This window comes from Salvia splendens, chromosome 12 (genome assembly GCF_004379255.2).
Source record: "Salvia splendens isolate huo1 chromosome 12, SspV2, whole genome shotgun sequence".
Lineage (NCBI taxonomy): Eukaryota > Viridiplantae > Streptophyta > Magnoliopsida > Lamiales > Lamiaceae > Salvia > Salvia splendens.
The window spans coordinates 29548417-29571345 of record NC_056043.1 but is presented as its reverse complement, the minus strand read 5'-3'; the positions used below and the strand labels follow the sequence as shown (position 1 = coordinate 29571345).

General features: G+C 41.2%; 1 protein-coding gene across 1 annotated transcript; it reads right to left on the bottom strand.

The window, feature by feature from the left end:
• Positions 1 to 1610: 1610 nt before the first annotated feature.
• LOC121758991 (putative late blight resistance protein homolog R1B-23) lies at positions 1611 to 22042 on the bottom strand. The gene is made up of 3 exons (XM_042154475.1): positions 21393 to 22042; positions 1943 to 4180; positions 1611 to 1797 (listed from the first exon to the last, which is right to left on the bottom strand). The coding sequence occupies exons 1-2, from the start codon at positions 21828 to 21830 to the stop codon at positions 1955 to 1957; spliced, it is 2664 nt and encodes an 887-aa protein (XP_042010409.1). The 5' UTR covers positions 21831 to 22042; the 3' UTR covers positions 1611 to 1797; positions 1943 to 1954.
• Between the last annotated feature and the right edge of the window lie 887 nt (positions 22043 to 22929).

Genomic DNA, 22929 nt, shown 5'->3' with positions numbered 1-22929 from the left:
GGTATATTGCATTGCGGTATACCAAATATTCGGTATGATTATTTCCGATATCGTTACCATACCGTCTATGCGGTATACCATATTGTATTGCGGTATACTGTACTTTTACATTATACCAAAATAAAATATGGCATATCGAGTATGGTATACCAAAATAAGGTATGTCATACCGAGTATGGTATACCAAAATAAGATATGACATACCGTTATACTTGTGTTTCATACCAAAAAAATTCTATTATAGCCAAATATTTAAACTAAAATTTCACCTATTTAAATAATGTCCAAAAGATTAAAACTAAACCACAATCAAATCTATACAGTAGACTTGATTTGCATCTCTACGTGAGTGTGTTTGGGGTTGGAGGCGGCTGAACTAAAATATGAAAGTAGGGTCAGGTAGTTTAACATATTAACTATTTTTTATATGAATTTTAAATACAACATATATATCGAATTTTTGGCAAATATCGTAAATGCGGTATATTGCAGTATAGGAATATCTATACTTTTACCGTACCGAAGTCTATAGGTATCATACCGTACCGCAACTTGCGGTATACTGCAAATTCTGTATTTTCGGTACGATAAGTGCGGTATTTCGGTATATTTAGTCAGCCCTAAGCATAACACAAAGTAATACCATGATATGCGACTTTTATCTTTGAATTACTGACAAAGGAAACGAGCCCATCATAAAAAAATCGAAAGATAAATTTAAGTTATTTTGGTAAAGTAAGCAATTATTTTATACTATATTGGTTTTTTGACAATTTGTATGTTATCGTGTCAAGGATGAGAGGTCATAAAGGTATGGATATTTTGGTTTGTAACAATGATTATTGTAGTTGTGATTCCTGAATCATGAAGCAAGTCGGGAATGCTTGAGATTTTGGTTGGTAACGACGATAAGTCGATAATGGTAGCTATGATTCTATTGTTAACATTATTTAATTTATGATGTAAGGTGTTATGATAATCAAATTTAATAATTTTAATACATTTGGTATATAATTATTATTTTTGCATTACACAACCATAAATGTTTTCGGGTTATGGTTTGAAATGATGGTGGTGGTATTTTGAATGTTAATGTTGTTACAAAAATGGTTATCTTAAATTTTGATTATAATTATTAGTTATGGTTTTATTTTATGGTATTTTCATACATACATTATTGTTATGTCCATAAATATATGTGGTGTGTTATATTGGTAACTATTTAAGTTGATAACTCTGTTAACTTATCAATGCAGTATATTAAAAATGTCAACACAGTGGCATTAAAATATCGACACATAATATCAACCCATTATAACAAAGTTCAACAAAATTATGTATTGATATTTTAATGTCATTGACATTTTTAATACACTATGTTGATGAGTTAACAAGTAAGCAACTTGAGAAATTTAGCGATTGATCACACCCCATATATTTATATTATAATTTGGACAATCAAATTATGTTGCTCATTGAAAATTGCTTATTTTCAAATTCCCGTCCCTTTACGAGGCGCATGCTATTATGAGTTGGATGAGATTCTTAAATTCATTGCAATGCATGTTGTCTTTCAAGAAATAGTTGAAAATTAAGGAGATTTCCTATAATTAATTGAATGAAAATAATCACATAAACGATCATTATTAGCAGTGTTCAATCACACAGGACAGATCCAAATAAGCAAATCAATGTGATAAACATTCCAATGTTTGTCATCTTCAACTAACAACAACACTGGCAAGAAGGGCTCGATACATAAGATAAGACCTCTCCGTTGTTTTATTCCAACCTTCCCTGCACAGATCAAGAGAAGCTATTGCCAGTGAAACATAGAGAAAGAGACAGAGAGAAACCATATGTAAAAGCAAAGTGTGATCTCTTTGATTGTAAATTTATCATAAATCACATATTTTCACACACTAGAGAAGTTGCAACTTACCAAACAGCTCGATCAAATAATCAGCTTCTCACACACTGGACACTGCTTGAAAACGAATGGAACCGCAAACTTGCCTTTGCCTTGCAGTTTCCCATCCTTTTCTCTGCTAATTTTCCTAGCAGACTCGACAGCTGTTTTGCCAAGACACTCTATATCCAGCTTGTTGAGGTGCTTTCCCACACACTCTGGAATTTCAATGAGCCCTTCACATCTCTTAAGCACAAGAAATCTCAGACTGGAAAAAGAATCAGGTGAGGCCTCCCAGAGAACCAAATCTGTGTTTGCGATGACCAAGAGTTGGAGATTCGGGAATTTGTGATAAGAAGCATTCCAAGACAATCCAACGAACGCATTGTCTTTCAATTTGAGGACCTCCAGGCTTCTTATCATTGCCAAGGTGGACATGTGCTGCCAACCCAGTGAGGTTTTCTTTAATGTCAGCCTCTTGAGATGTGGCGGGAAACAATTCAACTGAGGAGGATACAACAGATCTACAGATGTCGGCTCAAAATCCAGATTGTTCTCCAACTTCAACTTTTCAAGATGATGCAATTCATTTAAATTTTTGTTTTCAAAGAACTTGACTAGATTCCCAGATATCCCCAAGGTCTTGAGGTTTTTGGCCCTTTTGTAGACTGCTTCCGTGCAAGATTCAGGTGACAATCTATCCAGCGTTTGAAGATTTTGCCCTGCTTCACCTTCAAAATCAGTCTTGAGTTTGATAGCTGCTTTTGTGTTGAGGTGTCTGAGCCCAATCATCTTCCAAATATTTGCATCCATTGTGATGAAACGCAACTTGGTCTCAACTACAAGAGCTTGTAGGTTCCACAGCTGTGAGATTTGCTTTGGAAGAGAATCAAGGGTGTCAACATGCAATGTGAGGTACCTTAAATGAATGAGCCTGGGAACTTTTTTCGGAAATTGGTGGAATTTGACAGACTTGGACTCTAGAATTCTAAGCTTAGGGAAGAAGTGTTCCGAGAGTATAACTGATAGATATTCTTTTTCTAACTCCACAGATTCCTTGTAGAAACACAAAAACGAACGGACGTGTGGACCATTCGGGTTTTCAGAGAGAAACTTGGAGAGATCAGATTGGAAGCAAAGACGATGTAAGTTTTTTACCTCAGAAACCGGAGGTTCGAGTACACCTGTTTGCTTGTTGAGTTTGATCTGTTGAAATAAGTTCTGGTCTTTGGATTTGCTTATGCAGAATGCACGTATCATATCATGAACACGGCATGTTTTAACTCCGCCCATGTGATTCCTTTTGTCAACGTTCAACAAATTCCTGCATATCAGATCATCCACATTCTCTTCCGCGATTTGCTCCAAGCTTTTTCCCTCTTTAGGATGTATGAATCCTTCCGCGATCCATAGCCTCGACAACAACTTAACCGGAATCTCATAATCTTCAGGAAATACACCTATATAAACAAAACAATCTCTTAGGTCATTTGACAACCTCTCGTAACTCAATGCCACAACATCTCTTATCCGCTGCTCATTCTCCAAGGCGTTGCTCAAGTTCTCCGCCATTGTTTCCCATTTCTTTATCGCCCCCATTGACGACATCGAGGACGCGAGTTGGTCGACCAGAACACCTCCGATGACGATTATTGTGAGTGGCACTCCATCACACTTTTTGGCTAAATATTTCCCCATGCCCCTCAAATCGTTGGGGCAGTCTTCCTCATTCCCAAACACCTCCAGCTGAAGCAGCGTCCAGCTCTCATTCTCGTCGAGAGGCTTGAGCTCGTGTGGTTTAACAGTAGCGGAATGAGCGCCAACTTTCAGATCTCGACTGGTGATGAGGACTTTTCCCTTCCCGTTGTTACGCGGAAAAATCTCTTTGATCTCGTTCCATGCGTCAACGCTCCAAACATCATCAAGGACCAGCAGGAACTTGTCTTTCTCCAGACACAATCTAACCGTTTCTACTAACGTAAAGTTGTCCAATTTCGAATTATATTTATTGGGGGTGAATGATTGGAGGATCTGGAGATACACATCCCTTCTGTTGAACTTCTGACTGATGTAAACCCATATGCGGTTCGGGAAATTGTTACATACAATCTCGTTCTGATAAACCTTCCACGCCAACGTTGTCTTCCCCTGTCCAGGTGTACCGATGATGGGGATCACTTCAAGGCTCTGTTTTTCTGTCATCAGATACCCAGTTATGGTCTCCTCCTGCATATTGAAACCTACTACTCTGTGTTGCCTGATTGGATTTTCCTGTGCAACGTAAACATGAAACTATTTAAGTAGGAGACGGTTCATAAACTTTTCAAGTTAGAAATATAGAACCGTATCAGTAATATTTGTTATCTATTTATAAATATGTATTACTCCATCAGTCCCTTAATAGGAGTACTATTTGGTTTGGACACAAATTTTAAGAAATGCAAAAAAATGGATTAGATAAGTTAGTGAAATGGGGTTTTGATTTATACAAAACTATGTCTAAATACAAAAATCTCGAACAAAATCATACGTAGAACAATGTTAGGTCATTGTTAATATATTTTTAGGTCATTTTAATAAATGAGGACTTAAAATGATTAAAAAATGACATCAAACTTAAAATTTATAAAATGACCTAAAACTGATTAATAATGACCTTCTGTATTTTTAGTTAATATTGACCATTAGATCATTGACAAACTCATATTTTCATAGGTGTAGTTGGTATGTTGAAGTGCTAAATGTCAATTTTATCACTCGAAATTGACTTCGTCTAACCGATTATTATACATTTGGAGTTCTATGTGTTTTGTTGAGTGTTCTAGGAAAGATAGCTGAAAAGAGGAGAAAATGGAGCATAAAGTGTTCAGAGGCAGCAGGGGCACGAAAAGAAGGACCCGGCCGGGTGGATTTACAGTGCAATAATCCGACCCGGCCGGGTAGAGCCAGAGTCCAGCAACGGTCCTAAAATGGGGACCCGGCCGGGTTAATTTATAGTTCAAAAATACAACCCGGCCGGGTAGGAATGTCTTACGCATCTGAAAGCTGAAAACGCGATTTTTGAAGAGAATAAAAGAAAGAGAAAGCCTAGGGTTCGAGAGATTCTGCACCTACAGCCTTCTACATTCACACACACCCCAAGAACACTTTTGAGAGAGAGATTTGAAGATTGAAGAGTCCACATCGGAAGATTGAAGCTTCATTCCATAAATCGATCTCGCAGGAGTACTTAGTATCTTTATTTCATGTTTTTGTTGAATTCCTATGTGTTGAACATGGTTTTTGTCATGAGCATGAGTAGCTAAACATTTCTTGTAGAATTCTTGGTGATGATGCACTAATTTCATAATTTTTATTCGATTGATTTTGTTCTTGCCTTGCTCTTGTAGTTATTTGATTATTCTTGGGTTTATTCCTTTCAATTGCTTGATCACCACTTGATTGTGTAGGATTAAATAGATTAATCGGGAGATGAAATAGTTAATCCGGAAAGAAGAATAACTCACACCTTAATACAATAGAACTCGGGAGAGTTGAGGTTTTGAGTGAGGTCATTAACCTAATCAAACTATTGGGAGTTAGAGGTTTTATGATTAGAAGGGGACTTCAATTCTAGCATCTAATCTACATGTTTCTCACCTCGGGAGGGGGTTTAATATATAATCGTGGTTGACTTAGTAACTCTAGAGACACCAAAAGGTAAGGCGAATCAATTGGATAAGAGCTTGGAATTGTGCATCGGATCCTTGAGTTCTACAATTTCTCCATATTATCTTTCATATCATTATCACACCGTGTTTTCTTGTTCTTAAATGTTACTTGCCTATTATGTGCTTTTAGTAATTGTTAGAACAAACCAAACTGCACTTGATATTCTAGATAGTCGTTGATCTTTGTTCGTGGTAGTTAAGTTGATACAAAATTGTCTCTGTGGGATACGATACTCTTACTTACTGATTGCTACACTAGCCCCGTACACTTGCGGATATTACTTGTGTTAAAATAAGTAGAGTCAAGTTTTTGGCGCCATTGCCGGGGACAATTGTGTGTCATTATAGCTTAATATCGTGATAATAATTGAGATTACTAGTTTAGATTTTACTTGCTTTATTTTTTAATTTTTATTTTGAGTTTTCTAATAAATGTGTTTCCTTGTTCAGGGTGTATGCACACGCGTTCTAAAGGTCCACCTCTAGAGCCTATCGATCCCGAGATCGAAGCATCCAACAGAAGGAGGAACGCGCAGAGAAGGTTAAACCAAAGGATTCGGGTTTCTTCACCCGCTCACAGGCGTCTACCTTCTCCTATCCAGAGAACTCCATCACCCAGTCCATCTCCACCTCCATCACCTATCCAGTACGAGCCTCATTCTCCAATTCTAATGGAGAACGAAGGGGAGAACAACAATGAGGATCCTGTCATTCATCAACTCTGTGTGCAGCTGGCTGCCATGCAGAGGCAATTGGATGAGCAGAACGTGAGGCCAGTGCCCGTACAAAATCAATTTGCCTACAGACAGGTTACCAATCCACCAGTCAATAATGCGGGGATAGCGGCCAACAGTTTTGAATTGAGACCGGGGTTGATAGATAGAGCAGAAGCAAACGCATTTGGTGGGACAGGATCAGAAGATGCCAACAAGCACCTCACCAAGTTCATACAGATCAGCAACACAGTGAAGGCGAATGGGGTCACAGATGAGCAAGTCCGCCTCCGATTATTTCCATTCTCTTTGAAAGACGAGGCGAGGGACTGGTATGACAGCATGGGTCCTAATTCTGTGCCCACATGGGATGCAATGGTGGAGCTGTTCTTGGAGAAATACTATCCACCTAGTGAGGCACTCAAACGCCAAGCTGAGGTCATTCAATACAAGATGCACCCTCAGGAGAATATCATGGAGGCTTGGAAAAGGTTCAAGCAGCTGATGAGAAGATGCCCCAATCACGGGCTAACTCCGGGACAACAGATCTTAACCTTCTACAGGGGAGGCACGCTGGAAGCAATGCGTGAACTAAACATGAGCGCCGGAGGATCTCTCTTGAAATTGGGGGAAGCTGAAGCACTTGAAGTGATTGGGAGGGTGGCTTCAAATGATGATGGATGGAGAAACGACAGAGGCAAATCTTATAGGGTGGCATCCACCTCCGATAACGATAGGATGGATGCAATATCCAAGCAGCTGGAATTCATAACTGACAAGCTTGGGTATATGGGAACGAGTCAGGTTGGGACTGAGATGCAACAAGGAGTAGAAGATGTGAACTATGTTCATCAAGGTGGCAACAACAGAAATTTCAACAATTACCGCCCCAACCAAGGAGGAGGCAATTACAACCACTATGGGAACAAGGTGCATCCCAACTTGTCCTACGGGAACCCGAATAATGCCCTGCAACCACCACCCGGATTCCAGGTTTCAAATGGCCAAATCGTAGAACCGAAGAAGGATGAATTGAAAGATGTGCTAATGGCCTTTATGAAGCAAACGGGAGAGTGCATGAAGGACTCCAACAAACGGCTAGTGCAGGTTGAAGCTAATGTGAATGACCTGAATATTCACATGAAGAGCATCGATAACCAGATGAGCCAGATTTCACAGGCCGTGGCTATTCAGCATCAACCGGGCCAATTTCCATCACAAACGGTTGTAAATCCTAAAGACTTTAAGGATTGCAAAGCCATCAATCTTAGGAGTGGAAAGAGCTATGAGGGCCCAACCATGCCTACAGAGAAGGAGGGGATCTCTAAAGAAGAGAGAGTTGTAGAAGAAGTGGTGAAAGAAGAAGAAGCAGTGGAAGAGGTGCCGCCTCCTAAGGCGAGTACCGTGATACCTGCACCCCCTGTTGAGATCAAGATCCCTTTTCCACAGCGCGTGCAGAAGAAGAAACTAGATGATCACTTCTCTAGGTTTCTTGACATATTCAGAAAGGTGCACATCAACATTCCGTTGGTAGAGGCGTTACAGCAAATGCCTAGCTATGCAAAATTTTTGAAGGAAGTGATCTCCAAGAAGCGGAGGTGGGTGGAGCACGAGACCGTCAACCTGACAGAGAGCTGCAGTGCTATTATCCAGAAGAAATTGCCCGCTAAGATGAAAGACCCTGGAAGCTTCACTATATCATGCATCATGGGGGATAGCCAAGTGGGCAAGGCTCTATGTGATTTGGGAGCGAGCATTAACCTTATGCCTTTCTCAATCTTTCAGAAGTTGAAGATTGGGACACTGAGGCCCACTACCATCACACTCCAGATGGCCGACCGATCTGTGTCGTATCCTAGGGGGATTGTTGAAGATATACTCGTCAAAGTCAATAATTTCATATTCCCCGTGGATTTTGTGGTGCTTGATATGGAGGAAGACCGGCATGTCCCTCTCATCCTGGGAAGACCTTTCCTCGCTACAGGGAATGCAATGATTGATGTGCAGAAGGGAGAGCTCACACTCCGACTTAATGATGAAAGCGTCACATTCTCTATCTACAATGCGATGCAAAGACATGATGAAGAGGATGCAAAGAGAGTGGAGCACTGCAACATGGTTGAAGTGGTCGATGACTGTGTGAGAGGGATGGCCCGAACCATCTCTCCACAAGACCAATTGGAGCGATCCCTATCGCAATCTATCTTTTCTCCTTATTATACTGATGTTATTGAGCCTAATGATGAATTATTGAATTTTGTAGGAGCTCTTAACTCGGCAGAGGAAGTCCCAAGGTTTCAACAGAAATTTCAGCCATTAAGGGACCCAAATGAGGAGGAGAAGAAAGAGGAGCTTAAGTCGTTGCCATCACACCTTAAGTATGCATTTCTCGGGGAGAATGCTACTTATCCGGTAATTGTATCATCCTCACTCAATACTAATGAACTTGATAAATTGCTAAGAGTACTTAGGAAGCATAGGGGTGCAATTGGGTGGTCTATCTCGGACCTTAAGGGGATGAGTCCTACGGTTTGTATGCATAGAATTCTCCTAGAAGAGGGGTCTAAACCCAAAGCTCAAAACCAAAAGAGACTTAACCCAATAATGCGAGAGGTTGTTAGGAAGGAGGTGTTGAAGTGGTTAGATGCCGGGAATGTTTATGCTATATCGGACAGTGATTGGGTAAGTCCTACCCAAGTGGTAGCTAAGAAAGGGGGAATGACAATAGTGAAAGGGGGAGATGATGAAATGATAGCCACTAGGTTGGTGACCGGGTGGAGAGTATGCATAGATTATAGAGCCCTCAATGCTGCGACTAGGAAAGACCATTTTCCCCTCCCATTCATTGACCAGATGTTAGATAGGTTGGCGGGGTATGAGTATTATTGCTTTTTAGATGGCTACTCCGGATATAATCAGATCTTGATTGCCCCAGAGGATCAATATAAATCTGCTTTTATTTGTCCTTATGGTGTTTATGCTTTCAGGAGAATGTCATTTGGCCTTTGCAATGCCCCCGCCACCTTTCAGAGGTGTATGATGTCCATCTTTCACGACATGGTGGAAGATATTATGGAAGTATTTATGGACGACTTCTCCGTCTATGGTAGCTCCTTTGATCATTGTTTAGAAAATCTAACCCGTGTTTTACAGAGGTGTGAAGAAACAAACTTGGTGCTCAATTGGGAGAAGTGCCATTTTATGGTGAGAGACGGTATTGTGCTTGGGCACAAGATCTCTGCAGGAGGACTCGAGGTGGACAGGGCCAAGATAGTGGCTATTGAGCAGTTGCCACCACCATCCAATGAGAAAGCTGTGAGGAGTTTCCTTGGACACGCCGGGTTCTACAGGCATTTTATTAAGGATTTTTCTAAGATAGCAAGGCCTTTATGTCATTTACTTGCTAAGGATGTAAAGTTTGAATTTTCTCGTGAATGTTTGCAGGCATTAGAGACATTAAAGAAGGCACTTGTGAGTGCACCCGTGCTCATCTCACCGGATTGGTCACAGCCGTTCGAGATAATGTGTGATGCTAGTGATATAGCCGTGGGATCGGCTTTGGGGCAGAAAAGAGACAAGCTATTCAGGGTGATCTACTATGCAAGCCGGACACTGGATCCAGCACAGGCAAATTATACTACTACAGAAAAGGAGATGTTGGCGGTTGTATACTCGTTCGACAAGTTCCGTCCCTACCTCATCGGGGCGAAGACTATTGTGTTCACAGACCATGCCGCCATCCGCCACATATTTGCCAAGGTGGATGCCAAGCCGAGGTTGATAAGATGGGTCCTTTTACTGCAGGAATTTGATTTAGAGATCCGAGACCGGAAGGGATGCGAGAATGTGGTGGCTGACCACTTATCAAGATTGGAGCACTGTTTTGAAGGTGAAAATCTGAAGATGCCCATCAATGAAGAATTTCCCGATGAGCATCTGTTCTTTGCTCAAGGCTCATCTCCGTGGTACGCAGATATTGTGAACTTTTTAGTGGCAAGAGTCGTCCCCGAAGAGTACAAGGCATATCAAAAGAAGAAGTTCTTCCACGACGTCAAGTTCTACTTTTGGGACGAGCCGTTCTTGTTTAGGCGATGTGCCGACATGGTGATAAGAAGATGCATTCCCGAAGATGAATGGGAACTTGTGATGAGGAAATGTCACTCTAGTCCTAGTGGAGGACATTTTGGAGCCAACCGAACGGCGATGAAAGTGCTCCAATGCGGTCTTTATTGGCCAAGTATATATGGGGATTGTCAAACATTTGTGCTTCATTGCAATGAATGTCAAAGGACAGGGGGAGTTTCAAAGAAGAAAGAGATGCATTTGACTACTATTGTGGAGGTGGAGCTTTTTGATGTATGGGGGATCGACTTTATGGGTCCCTTTCCACCTTCATCCGGGCATCAATACATACTCTTGGCGATTGACTATGTCTCAAGGTGGGTAGAGGCTATCCCCAGTAGGGCTGGCAATTTTTGATCCGACACGATAATCCGACACGAATCCGCACGAAATTAACCCAACACGAACACGCACGTTTAGGATTTGGGTCCTTATAGGGTCGACCCAATAAGAACACGGAAATTTTGGGTTGGGTTGGGTTGGGTTTGGGTCGGGTTGGGTTATCCGTTAAGAAAAAAAATTTTATTTTGATTATTTTTATTAATAAAAATAATATGTTAAATTTTAATTTTTAATTGTTTTTATTAATTAAAAAAATATTATAGTTTTAATTTTATTAGTAAGAATGTGATTAATACTATTATCAATTATTTTTTATGATAAAAAAATATTACTGCATACTTAAATTTTATTAAAAATAATTATTTTAACTTTATTAGTTAGATTTAATTTTAATATACTTTAATTTTATTATTTGGATTTAAAAATTATTTAAATTAATTATTATAATTTTGTAATATCTTATTTTATCGTGTAATATCAAAATATTTAATTATGATAAATTTGATATATATGCTTAAACTCAATCATAAATATGATCAAATACTAACATTTGAGATGTTTCGTGAAATTTTAATGCATATTTTAGAAATTTAAGTATTCTTTTAGTGAGTTTAATTTATTTAATAATTATTATATTAATAAAAATTCAATATATAATAGAAATTACTCAATGAAGTGTCGAATTAAGAGTAAAAAATATGACCAATATTTTTTGGATAACACGAAATCCGCACGAATCCGACCCGACCTATATTTTTTTGGATGACACGAAATCCGCACGAATCCGACACGAATCTGTTTGGGTTGAACCCGATAAGAACACGATGATTTGGGTTGGGTTGGGTTGGGACCCGATAAGGTTGGGTCGATATTGGGTTGACCCGATAGCGACCCAATCCGCACGATTTGCCAGCCCTAATCCCCACCCACGCCAATTCCTCCAAGGTCGTGATTACCTTTGTGCAAAAGAACATCTTCACAAGATTCGGGGCTCCAAGAGCTTTGATTAGCGATGGAGGGTCCCACTTCAAGAATAGGTGGCTCGAGCTCGTGTTACAAAAATTTGGTGTCAAGCACCGAATTACTACCCCCTATCACCCTCAAGCAAATGGTCAAACGGAGCTAGCTAATAGAGAGATAAGGGGGATACTTGAGAAGACGGTGAATGCTAATAGGAAAGATTGGTCTATGAAGCTCGATGATGCTCTTTGGGCATATAGGACAGCGTACAAGATGCCGATTGGCATGTCACCATATCAATTGGTGTTTGGCAAATCTTGCCATCTTCCCGTGGAGCTAGAACATAAGTCTTATTGGGCGGTGAAGCAATTCAATGCCGATTACTACAAGGCGGGGAAGGAGAGACAACTCCACCTTAACCTTCTCGACGAGTTTAGAAATGAGGCATTTGAGAACTCTTCAATCTATAAGGAGCGTCTCAAAAACTATCAGGACAAGATGATCGAGAAGAGGGAGTTCTTCCCGGGGGATTCCGTGCTACTCTTCAATGCTCGAATGAAGCTCTTCCCCGGAAAACTCAAATCCAAGTGGTCCGGACCGTTCAAGGTGAAGAGGGTGATGAAGAATGGAGCCATAGAGCTTCAAGGAGATGATGGAAGAATTTTCACAGCCAATGGCCAAAACCTAAAGAAGTTCCATAGCTATGAGCAAAAGGAGGAGGTGTTTGTGCTTACCATGGAACACTCCCAATGAGCTTGCAAAACGTCGAGCATGCGACGTTAAAAAGTTGCGCTATAGGGGAGGCAACCCCTAATAGGTAATTTTATTGCTTTTGTGTGTGGTTGTGGTTTTTTTTTTTTTTGGCTTGTTTGCTTTTTGTTCTTTTTCTTTGGTGTGTTTGTTTCTTCCTTCATCTAGTATTAGATCTTTCTAACTCTCAGTCGGAGTGGCTTCCTCTTGGAATTTTGGAATTGGGACTTGTGGTGTTTGAGTTTGGTGCAGGGCTTGGAAAGGAAAAGAAGCATTAGGCGGCAGAAACCTCCCAAAAATTGCAACCCGGCCGGGTTAATTTTCAGTGCAAAAATTCGACCCGGCCGGGTCTGGTTTGCAAATCGTCTGAAGTCAGGAAGGGGTCAAAAATTGCAACCCGGCCGGGTTAATTTCCAGTTTAAAATTCCGACCCGGCCGGGTAGGAGTGTCGCGTCAGAGAAGAATCCAAAAGTGCAACCTGGTCGGGTTAATTTTTAGTTTAAAAATTCGACCCGGCCGGGTCCGTATGCGCGAGCCCTATCTGTTTAAGGTACGAATTCTTTTTCTCTTCCTTCCATACCAGCCGCTTCTCTCTCTCAACAATCTTCTCACCCACAATCTTCTATCTAAACCCTCTCACCCACAATCTTCTCTCAATCCCACACAATTCCCTCCGCCAATCTCTTATACTTGTGATTTGGAAGAGTTTCACCGATTAATTTGCGGATTTTGGCAAATTGCACAAGAATTTCAACAATTTTCTCCTTCTAAACAACCAAGGTATGTTTTCTCTTTTCCACCCCTCTAGTTCACGAAATTATTGCTACGCATTTAGTTGGGTTTGAAGTTTATGGAACATTTGAGTTAAATTTGATAAGTATGGTGCTTGAGATGTGAAATATGCCTATAATTGTTGAATTGCTTGTGGGTATAGCCTTCAATTAGGAATGGGTATGGTTGAATCGTTGAATTGCCTGTTGAATTGCTTGAGATTTAATTTGTTGAAATATACCAATATGCTTGGTTTCGAATTATAACTTGATCATGTGAGCTTTGGCGTAGGGATTGAGTCTATCTCTCTAATTCATGTTAACTATTTTATTTGAATTTTAGAGATTGAGTCTATCTTTCTAAAGTTCATCTTCTTTGTTGCCCTATATGATTGAGATATCAATATGATTGAGATTGGAAATTGGTTTGTTGGGTGCTTGATGAAAGGTATAGGGATCGAGTCTATCTCCATAATTTTGATGTTATAGCTTTTGATCTTAGGAATTGAGTCTATCTTCCTAATTCACCTTGTTTTTGTTTATAAACCTTTAATTGTGGACTAAAGTTTGGGGGAGTTGGCTCCTTGTTGTGGTTGATTTCAGGTACAATTTCAGATGGCCAACTTTGCTAACCCTCGAGCTTTGAATGTGAACTTAAGAAACAGAGATGAGAAGAACAGATGGGCAGCATTGGCACTTTTGGATAGTATGCCGTCCCGGTACCCGGTGGTTGACTTACTCACCGATATGGGCATTCAGGAATCTTGGGAAACGCTCAGGGAAGCAGGCCACCTTAACTTTCTCTTTGCACACCGCTATGGATCTTACAAGGCCTTAACTTTGGAGTTCCTATCCACTCTCCAAGTGAATTACATCAACAGAGTATTGGTCTCCATCACTTTTCGCTTGGACAATGTCGCCCACACTCTCACTTTGGCGGAGTTCAACTCTATCTTTGAGTTACTCGATGACAATGAGGAAGGGTATACTGAAGAGCCTCAGGATTATGACAGGCACGACTTCTGGGGTCGCATTACATTAGATGAGGCTACGTCTAGCCAGGGCCCTACTTTTACCCCATCCCGTGCCAAAATCAACTCCATTCGGAACCCGGTGTTGAGATACATGGCCAAGGCTTTGGTTTGTTTCCCGTTAGCACATAAGGAACTGGGAAGCATTTCCCAAGATATACTCTTCATGCTATGGGGCATGTTGGCCCATCGAAGAATCAATACTGGATACTATATGATCAAACATTTGGAGAGACATGCGAAGAAGAAAAGTGGGAAATTATGCTGTGGAGGTGTGATCACCCGCTTGGCCCTCCATTTTGAAGTTGACATAGAGGAGCGTCACCCAGATTCGGGGAGCATGTCAATCGATTGGGACATTCTGAAGAAATCAGGCATAATCACTGTGGACAGCAGGGGCGCCGGGTACTTTGTTATAGACCCGAATACGTTCTTCAGATTCCCCTCCCCTCAGCTAACCGCGGTTGGAGGGTGGACCTATCAGGCCAACTGGAGGATGAACTCCGAGGATCATATGGCGAGAATTGCAAGTGACCCCCCACAGGGCGAAGGATTTACAGGTCAGCGGCCAATGCGTGTGGGCACACATCACTTCCCACGCCCACAGATACCCAACGAGCCCCTACCCGTTCAGGAAGATAATACATCCACGGAAGAAGATGAAGAAGAGGCCGAGTCCAGCCAGCCAAAGAGGAGACGTCCGGTTGGACGACCATCCAGGGAAAGCCGATTGGCGGAGATAGTTGAAGGGATTCGAGGCATACATCTTGAACAACAACGGTTGAGGGATGAGAACCAAATCTGGAGGGCCCAGCAGGAGTCCCGACTAGATTCCTTTGGGGAGCGGATAGACCACCTACAAGCTCAAGGTGACGCTAGGTGGGCGGAGGAGCAGTCCTTCTACCGTGCTTACTACGCGAGATTTCCTCCACCTTCCGACTAGAGGTATCCCATCCCATCCACTTCTTTTCAAACTTATTCATTCCTTCGTATTGAATAAGTTTGGGGGAGTCTGACGTGGATTGGTGGTGCTCCCCTTCCTTCCCCGCTATCTCCGTGGATGATTGTTGAACTCTTTTGTGCTTTAGTTTTTTTTATTTTTTTTATTTTCTATTTGATTTGTGTACGTCTCTCCTGTGGGACTTAAATATGGGCATGTACTGATCGCATAATCATTCATACTATGAGGTGTTTATTTTGGGCGCTTATGACGATTTCTTGTGAAAATGCTTTGTGAAAATAGTGGGGATATGCGTTATTGGTTATGATTTGCTTTTGAGTGAATTGCTTGTTTGCTTGTTCAATGCCGATACCCAGTGAGATTTGAGCCGAACCTTTATTTCAGTGTGATATTATCATATACTTGTTGTTGTTTCTAGAACTTGCTCCCGATCATATTAAGTCTACATAGTGAATGTGAGTTTAGGAGATGACGTTAGGCCATCCTTCTTAAGCCACGTTATACGTCCAAATCTATGACCTTATTCAAAATATTTTTCCCTAGCTAGCCACTTTGAGCCTTTAAAGCCTTTTTCCTTGGAAGCTAAAACATAAAAAAAATATTTTGTGAAAAGAGTTAGAGAGATAAGGTAGAAGGAAAATTAGTGGGCTTACTTGTGAAAAGTGCATAATCATGATAATAGGTTGTGCATATATATATAAAAAAAAGAGATGAAAAATGAAAAAAAAAGGAAAAGAAGAAAAGGGAAGAGAAAAGAGGTTAGAAAAAAAATATGGAGGTATAAGCTAGACGAAGTCTAGAGGGTCATTGGTTGGGTTCCTAAATAAAGGGGGACAGGAGGGTAGGAAGAAGTTTGACACTAGTCGTGTTTTTCTGAGATGCGTTTTGGGAATTAGTTTTTTGTTGGTAACCATAAGTTGGGGTGGGGGGTACTTGTGCTTCCTATTCTTTTAGTCACTTGAGCCAAAATATCCCCTACCGTCCAAAGAGCCACGTTACAACCTTAATAAAGTCCTCTCTGATCTCAAACTCACATTCACAATCTAGTAGAGGAGATACTTGATTTTGAGCAAGCCTATGGTAAACACTGCTTGTATTTTGATTTGAGAGATTATTATTGAATTCCTATACACTTGAGAGTGAGTGAGACATAAAATATATATATATATATATATATATATATATATATATATATATAGGGGTGTGATAAACTACAAACTCCCTAAGATGCAAACTCAGCAAACTCTAATCCTACACAATTATAAGATATAATCTACGGTTACTATTGATTGTAAATCTAATGTCAACATTACCTATATAATTGTTCACCAAGGGTAATTTAGAGATCTAAATAAGCTGCCCAAATAATAAGGATTGTAGTTGTGATTATAATCCCGTAGGTCACGCCACATCACCATTCACTCCTAATTGACTTTCTTCTCGCCCCCTTTCCTCTACCCGTAGCTCTCGTCGGTTTTCAATTCTCGATTGCCGAACTTCAAGGATCCCAGCCCACCTGAATTCGTCGTCAGCGTTGACGCGGCAACAGCTCCGGTGACATGAGTTCTACAAGGCGAGCGGGTCAAGCGGCAGGAGAGTCTTCCGGGGGTAAGGTTTCCGGTTGAAAATTAGGGTTTTGAGCCGGTGACATTCTGAGCCTTTGGGCTTTTTGCGTAGATTGTGTCAGGCTCTAGATTTTCGCTTTATTTTTTTCCTGGATTGCGAGGTTCAACATGAGGCATGTAGTGAAGCGATTTAAATTCGAGTCCATGTTGTCTGATTTTTTGTTTGTCACTCTGGTATTGACATTTTGTGTAGTATAAGAGCATCTGTGTCGGCTGGCTAATCTTTTTTGGCTTGGTGGCTGAAGGTGGAGGCCAGATTTCCGGCTGGTGACATTGTCGACTGTTTTTTCGATTTGGGTATTTGCTGTTGACATTGTTCTCCGTCATTGTGTTTATCAAACTGGTGGATAGGTTTTAATGTTTGAGTGACATATTGTATATTTTGGTTGTCTTCATCAGCTGACCGTTGCTTTTATAGGGGTTTTTATGTAATGACCATGGTCATACTATGCAAGTCTGGGTATTGATGTGCGTTCTTGCTTTGTGTTTAAAGGGGTTCATTTTTCTATATGTTCATTTACGTCACTGACTTATGTTGACCAAGTTATGGAATAGTTGGAGAGAAATGTGGGTTTTTTGTAACAGCCGAATGATTCACATTCCATATACACCCTTAGTGACTTGATTTATGTTAATCGTTGACATTAACATAAGTATTTTATCATGAACCGTAGATTATATCTTATAATGGTGTAGGATTAGAGTTTGCATAGTTTGCATCTTAGGGAGTTTGCATTTGATCACACCTCTATATATATATATATATATATATTACACTTCATAAACCTGCGAGGGCATTGAGACCAAGTGATACACGAGCCAGTAGCTCAAGGTAATGTTTGATTGATTTTGCAGGATTCCATGCCGTTGTTTTAAATATGAATCTGAAGCAAAGCCCAATTTCACCTTTTGTATGAGTTTATTCTTTTTGCGATATTCTTTTGTATAACGTGGCTTAAGAAGGATGGCCTAACGTCATCTCCTAAACTCACATTCACTATGTAGACTTAATATGATCGGGAGCAAGTTCTAGAAACAACAACAAGTATTTGATAATATCACACTGAAATAAAGGTTCGGCTCAAATCTCACTGGGTATCGGCATTGAACAAGCAAACAAGCAATTCACTCAAAAGCAAATCATAACCAATAACGCATATCCCCACCATTTTCACAAAGCATTTTCACAAGAAATCGTCATAAGCGCCCAAAATAAACACCTCATAGTATGAATGATTATGCGATCAGTACATGCCCATATTTAAGTCCCACATGAGAGACGTACACAAATCAAATAGAAAATCAAAAAAATAAAAAAAACTAAAGCACAAAAGAGTTCAACAATCATCCACGGAGATAGCGGGGAAGGAAGGGGAGCACCACCAATCCACGTCAGACTCCCCCAAACTTATTCAATACGAAGGAATGAATAAGTTTGAAAAGAAGTGGATGGGGTGGGATACCTCTAGTCGGAAGGTGGAGGAAATCTCGCGTAGTAAGCACGGTAGAAGGACTGCTCCTCCGCCCACCTAGCGTCACCTTGAGCTTGTAGGTGGTCTATCCGCTCCCCAAAGGAATCTAGTCGGGACTCCTGCTGGGCCCTCCAGATTTGGTTCTCATCCCTCAACCGTTTTTGTTCAAGATGTATGCCTCGAATCCCTTCAACTATCTCCGCCAATCGGCTGTCCCTGGATGGTCGTCCAACCGGACGTATCCTCTTTGGCTGGTTGGACTCGGCCTCCTCTTCATCTTTTTCCGTGGATGGATTATCTTCCTGAACGGGTAGGGGCTCGTCGGGTATCTGTGGGCGTGGGAAGTGATGTGTGCCCACACGCATTGGCCGCTGACCTGTAAATCCTTCGCCCTGTGGGGGGTCACTTGCAATTCTCGCCATATGATCCTTGGAGTTCATCCTCCAGTTGGCCTGATAGGTCCACCCTCCAACCGCGGTTAGCTGAGGGGAGGGGAATCTGAAGAACGTATTCGGGTCTATAACAAAGTACCCGGCGCCCCTGCTGTCCACAGTGATTATGCCTGATTTCTTCAGAATGTCCCAATCGATTGACATGCTCCCCGAATCTGGGTGACGCTCCTCTATGTCAACTTCAAAATGGAGGGCCAAGCGGGTGATTACACCTCCACAGCATAATTTCCCACTTTTCTTCTTCGCATGTCTCTCCAAATGTTTGATCATATAGTATCCAGTATTGATTCTTCGATGGGCCAACATGCCCCATAGCATGAAGAGGATATCTTGGGAAATGCTTCCCAGTTCCTTATGTGCTAACGGGAAACAAACCAAAGCCTTGGCCATGTATCTCAACACCGGGTTCCGAATGGAGTTGATTTTGGCACGGGATGGGGTAAAAGTAGGGCCCTGGCTAGACGTAGCCTCATCTAATGTAATGCGACCCCAGAAGTCGTGTCTGTCATAATCCTGAGGCTCTTCAGTATACCCTTCCTCATTGTCATCGAGTAACTCAAAGATAGAGTTGAACTCCGCCAAAGTGAGAGTGTGGGCGACATTGTCCAAGTGAAAAGTGATGGAGACCAATACTCTGTTGATGTAATTCACTTGGAGAGTGGATAGGAACTCCAAAGTTAAGGCCATGTAAGATTCATAGCGGTGTGCAAAGAGAAAGTTAAGGTGGAGACCCCAACAACGACCACTGGAGCATAGGAGTTTGAGGAGAACCAGCCGGAGACCGTGGAAGAGGAAGCACCGCCGGAGACAGAAGCACCGAGGGAGAAAGATCAGGAGAAAGACACGGCGGTCAGGAAGCTCTGGCCAAGGGAACAGATCAAGCAGCCAGAGCGGTTTCGGGACTACAAAGCCAAATAGGCGTGTACTCCCTCAACTTTCTTAGATGGAGCTATTTAATTATTTTATTATTTAGATTATGTTTTATTTTTAAACATTTTGTTTTATTTTTAAACATTATTTCAGTTGAGTGTATTATAAGCTCCGTTCGAGTTTTTTTTGTGGATTCTTTCCCGGATGAATAGATTAGGTCGAAACAACTCTAGGGTCCTTAGTCTATAAATAGGAAATAGGGCTATTCATTAATCGTCAATTAATTAATGAAGAATTATTTTGCCCATTTGGCTTGTGTCTCAAGTTTCACACTAAACCCTAATACTGCTGACGGGAATTCACCTGCGCCAGTCGTGTTTTTATTGCCGCCGTTCCTCTCGAGGACGCCGGTTCGTTGTGAAGTTTGTGCAGGAGTGTGGAGATTTCGGTTGAGAGGAGAAACCCTCTAAACAAGTGGTGCTTTCATCCCGAATTCATGGCTCGCAATGAATCTATTGTTCCGTCGAGGGTGGTCCCTACCGGCGGCAACGCGCAAGAATTGTTGGTCGGCACATCTCGTCGCCAGCCCAATCAGCAAGTTGAGGAGACTGTCGTCGACCCCTTAACTCAAGGGTTCGACTGAATTATGGCCTGCTTTGACAGCTTGGAAACTCGGATCGAGAATCTAGAGTCAAAGGATGATTTGGATCCTGATCCTCCATATGATGATGATGATGACCCTGATGAGGAAGAGTACCGGGCTTATCGGGGATCCCTCAGCCCGGCGTCGCGCCGTAATAGACGACCTGGGTTTAGAGAAAGCCGATTATGTCTGGATGAGTCGGGAGGGAATTTCCGTGGTCACGATAATTATCGCAGAAGAGGGCGCGCGTGGAGACAGACGGCAGCACGGTCGCCCAAGGGCTGCTACGTGTTGGGACCCTCCTGCAGCCCGTAACTCGACATGGCAGGACCGACGACAGCCGTCGTGCTGGGATCCGCCATATCCGCGCGGGCAGTCCTACAACGACTCCAAGAGGGGGGTCAAGATGTCCGCCCCACACTTCGATGGAGAAGATGCCTCGAACTGGATTTATCGGGTGCAATATTACTTCGACCACTTGCCGATGGCTGACGAGGATCGACTGCACTATGTGGTCATGTTGTTTGACCCCCCGGCAGCGGAATGGATTTTCAACTATTGCGCCAATAATAGTTTCGTCACCTGGGATGAGTTTTTGGAGGATGTGCGACATGTGTTAGTAAGTTCACCGGGATGTCTTGAGTTCGATTCCTATCAAGGCCGAAATTTTAAAAAAAATTGAAAAGCATTTGAACCGGTTTCCGGTTCCCGGTCAGACTGGTCCGGCTGGCCGGTTTCGGCGGTTCATGGCGGTTAAACATGTCACTGGTTTTATAGGGCTAACCGGACCGGACCACTTACCGGATCGCGGCCGAACCGGTCGAACCGGTTTTTAAAACATTGATCTTGACTAACCTTCATCCTTGGCATCGGATCACGCCCCTAGTCTAATTTTGGCGGACACTAGACTATGATTTTCAGATTTAAGAGTTCTCAGTTTAACAAAGTTAGTCAACGTCAATCGCGAGGGATCCACCCACTTTTTTGCCATCGTCACTGATCTTTTTTATGTTTAAAGTAAATATTGAAGCAAGCAAGAATGACATGAAGAGAAGAAGTTACCGTCTTTAATTTAGTCCGTTGATCTTGGACGCCATCGGCAATCTGCATCCCAGCAAAGTTGAGCTTGGCTTGGTCAAACAAGGGCTTCACTTTATTCTCTCTAATGGACTTGACCTTTTTGGCGAGGCCGTAATGCGTTGAGCCAAAATACTTGAACATGGACATGGGGAAACCTTTGACTTCGATGGCTCTAGTCAAGCATGCATCAATGGTGTCTTCGACCTCGTAGACCACTTCTCTTATCTGCCTCTCCAGTTCCTTCAACTGACTATCCTCCCTGTAGTACCTCTGCACGTCACCCTTGAGGAAAGCCTTGAGTTGCCTGAGTTCGTTGTTCAGCTGCCCGAACTCATTTTCTGCTCCGGATATCACATCCTTGTAATCCTTCATCACTTCCTTCACTAGATCCAGCAAGAACGCCAACGCAGGCTCCCCCATCCTCTCTCTCTCTCTCTTAATGGAAACAGAGAGACTGTTTTTTTTTGCCTTGGATGTGTAAGAGAGAGAGTGTGTGTGTGTGTGTGTGTTGTGTTATTCAAAGGGAAGGGAGATGAACTAAATTTCGGATCAGAGGCTAGGTAGAGTTAGTTATTGCGAAATCAAGATAAATACAATTATTGTACTGTATCATTTTCTCACCTCACAGAGAACGAATTCCATGGATCAGGTATACAAATGTAAATCTTAATTGGTATGTCCTATCTTTCATATTTTGACGTGTGGAATTTTATAAAAAAAATCCCTTTCAGCTACATGGACACACACAATATGATATTTATGGAAAATTTCTTGCATCCTATTTACAATAATTTTCGACCATATATACACACTCAATACATGTAAGTATATATTTGCAATGAGAAGCTCCATCTTTTATGTAAAATTTTTTGAGTAGTACTTTTTTTATAGGATTAAACTTTTTTATTGGTGACCCTAGTAGTTTTATGTTTTTTAATTTAATTGTCATTTTCTAATTTTATCTACCGTGTTTTGTTTCAAGAGAATTTTAGTAGTAGTTTTTATGTTTTTTTATCATTTACTGTATTTTATTTTCTAATAATTTCCATTTTTAGTAGTTTTATTTTTTTATTAAATTTAATTCTCATTTTCTAATTTCCAAATCATCTTGTTAGTATTAACTAGTACCTTTGTATTTTAACATAATTAAAATTATTATATAATTAATGTGTATAGTAAAATTAAACAAGAATTATATTAGTATATACTGTAGTAATTATTTATTTATGTGCAATATAGCTATCAGTACAAAGGGAAAGCAGTCTCATCATATAAATTGAAAATGTAATATGATAGTAAATTTGTTTCAGTAACAATGTGAAAATCTCATATTTTTAGATAATACTATGTACTAGTGTATATTATGCCCAAATTTGATTATAATATAATTACCTAGAAGTATGAGATTCTTTCCAAATTACTCAGGATATTTATTGCATTTACCATATTTACCAAACTTTGCGTGGACATCTAATTGGAAGGTGATTTTTATACCATTCCACATGTCAAAAAATAATTG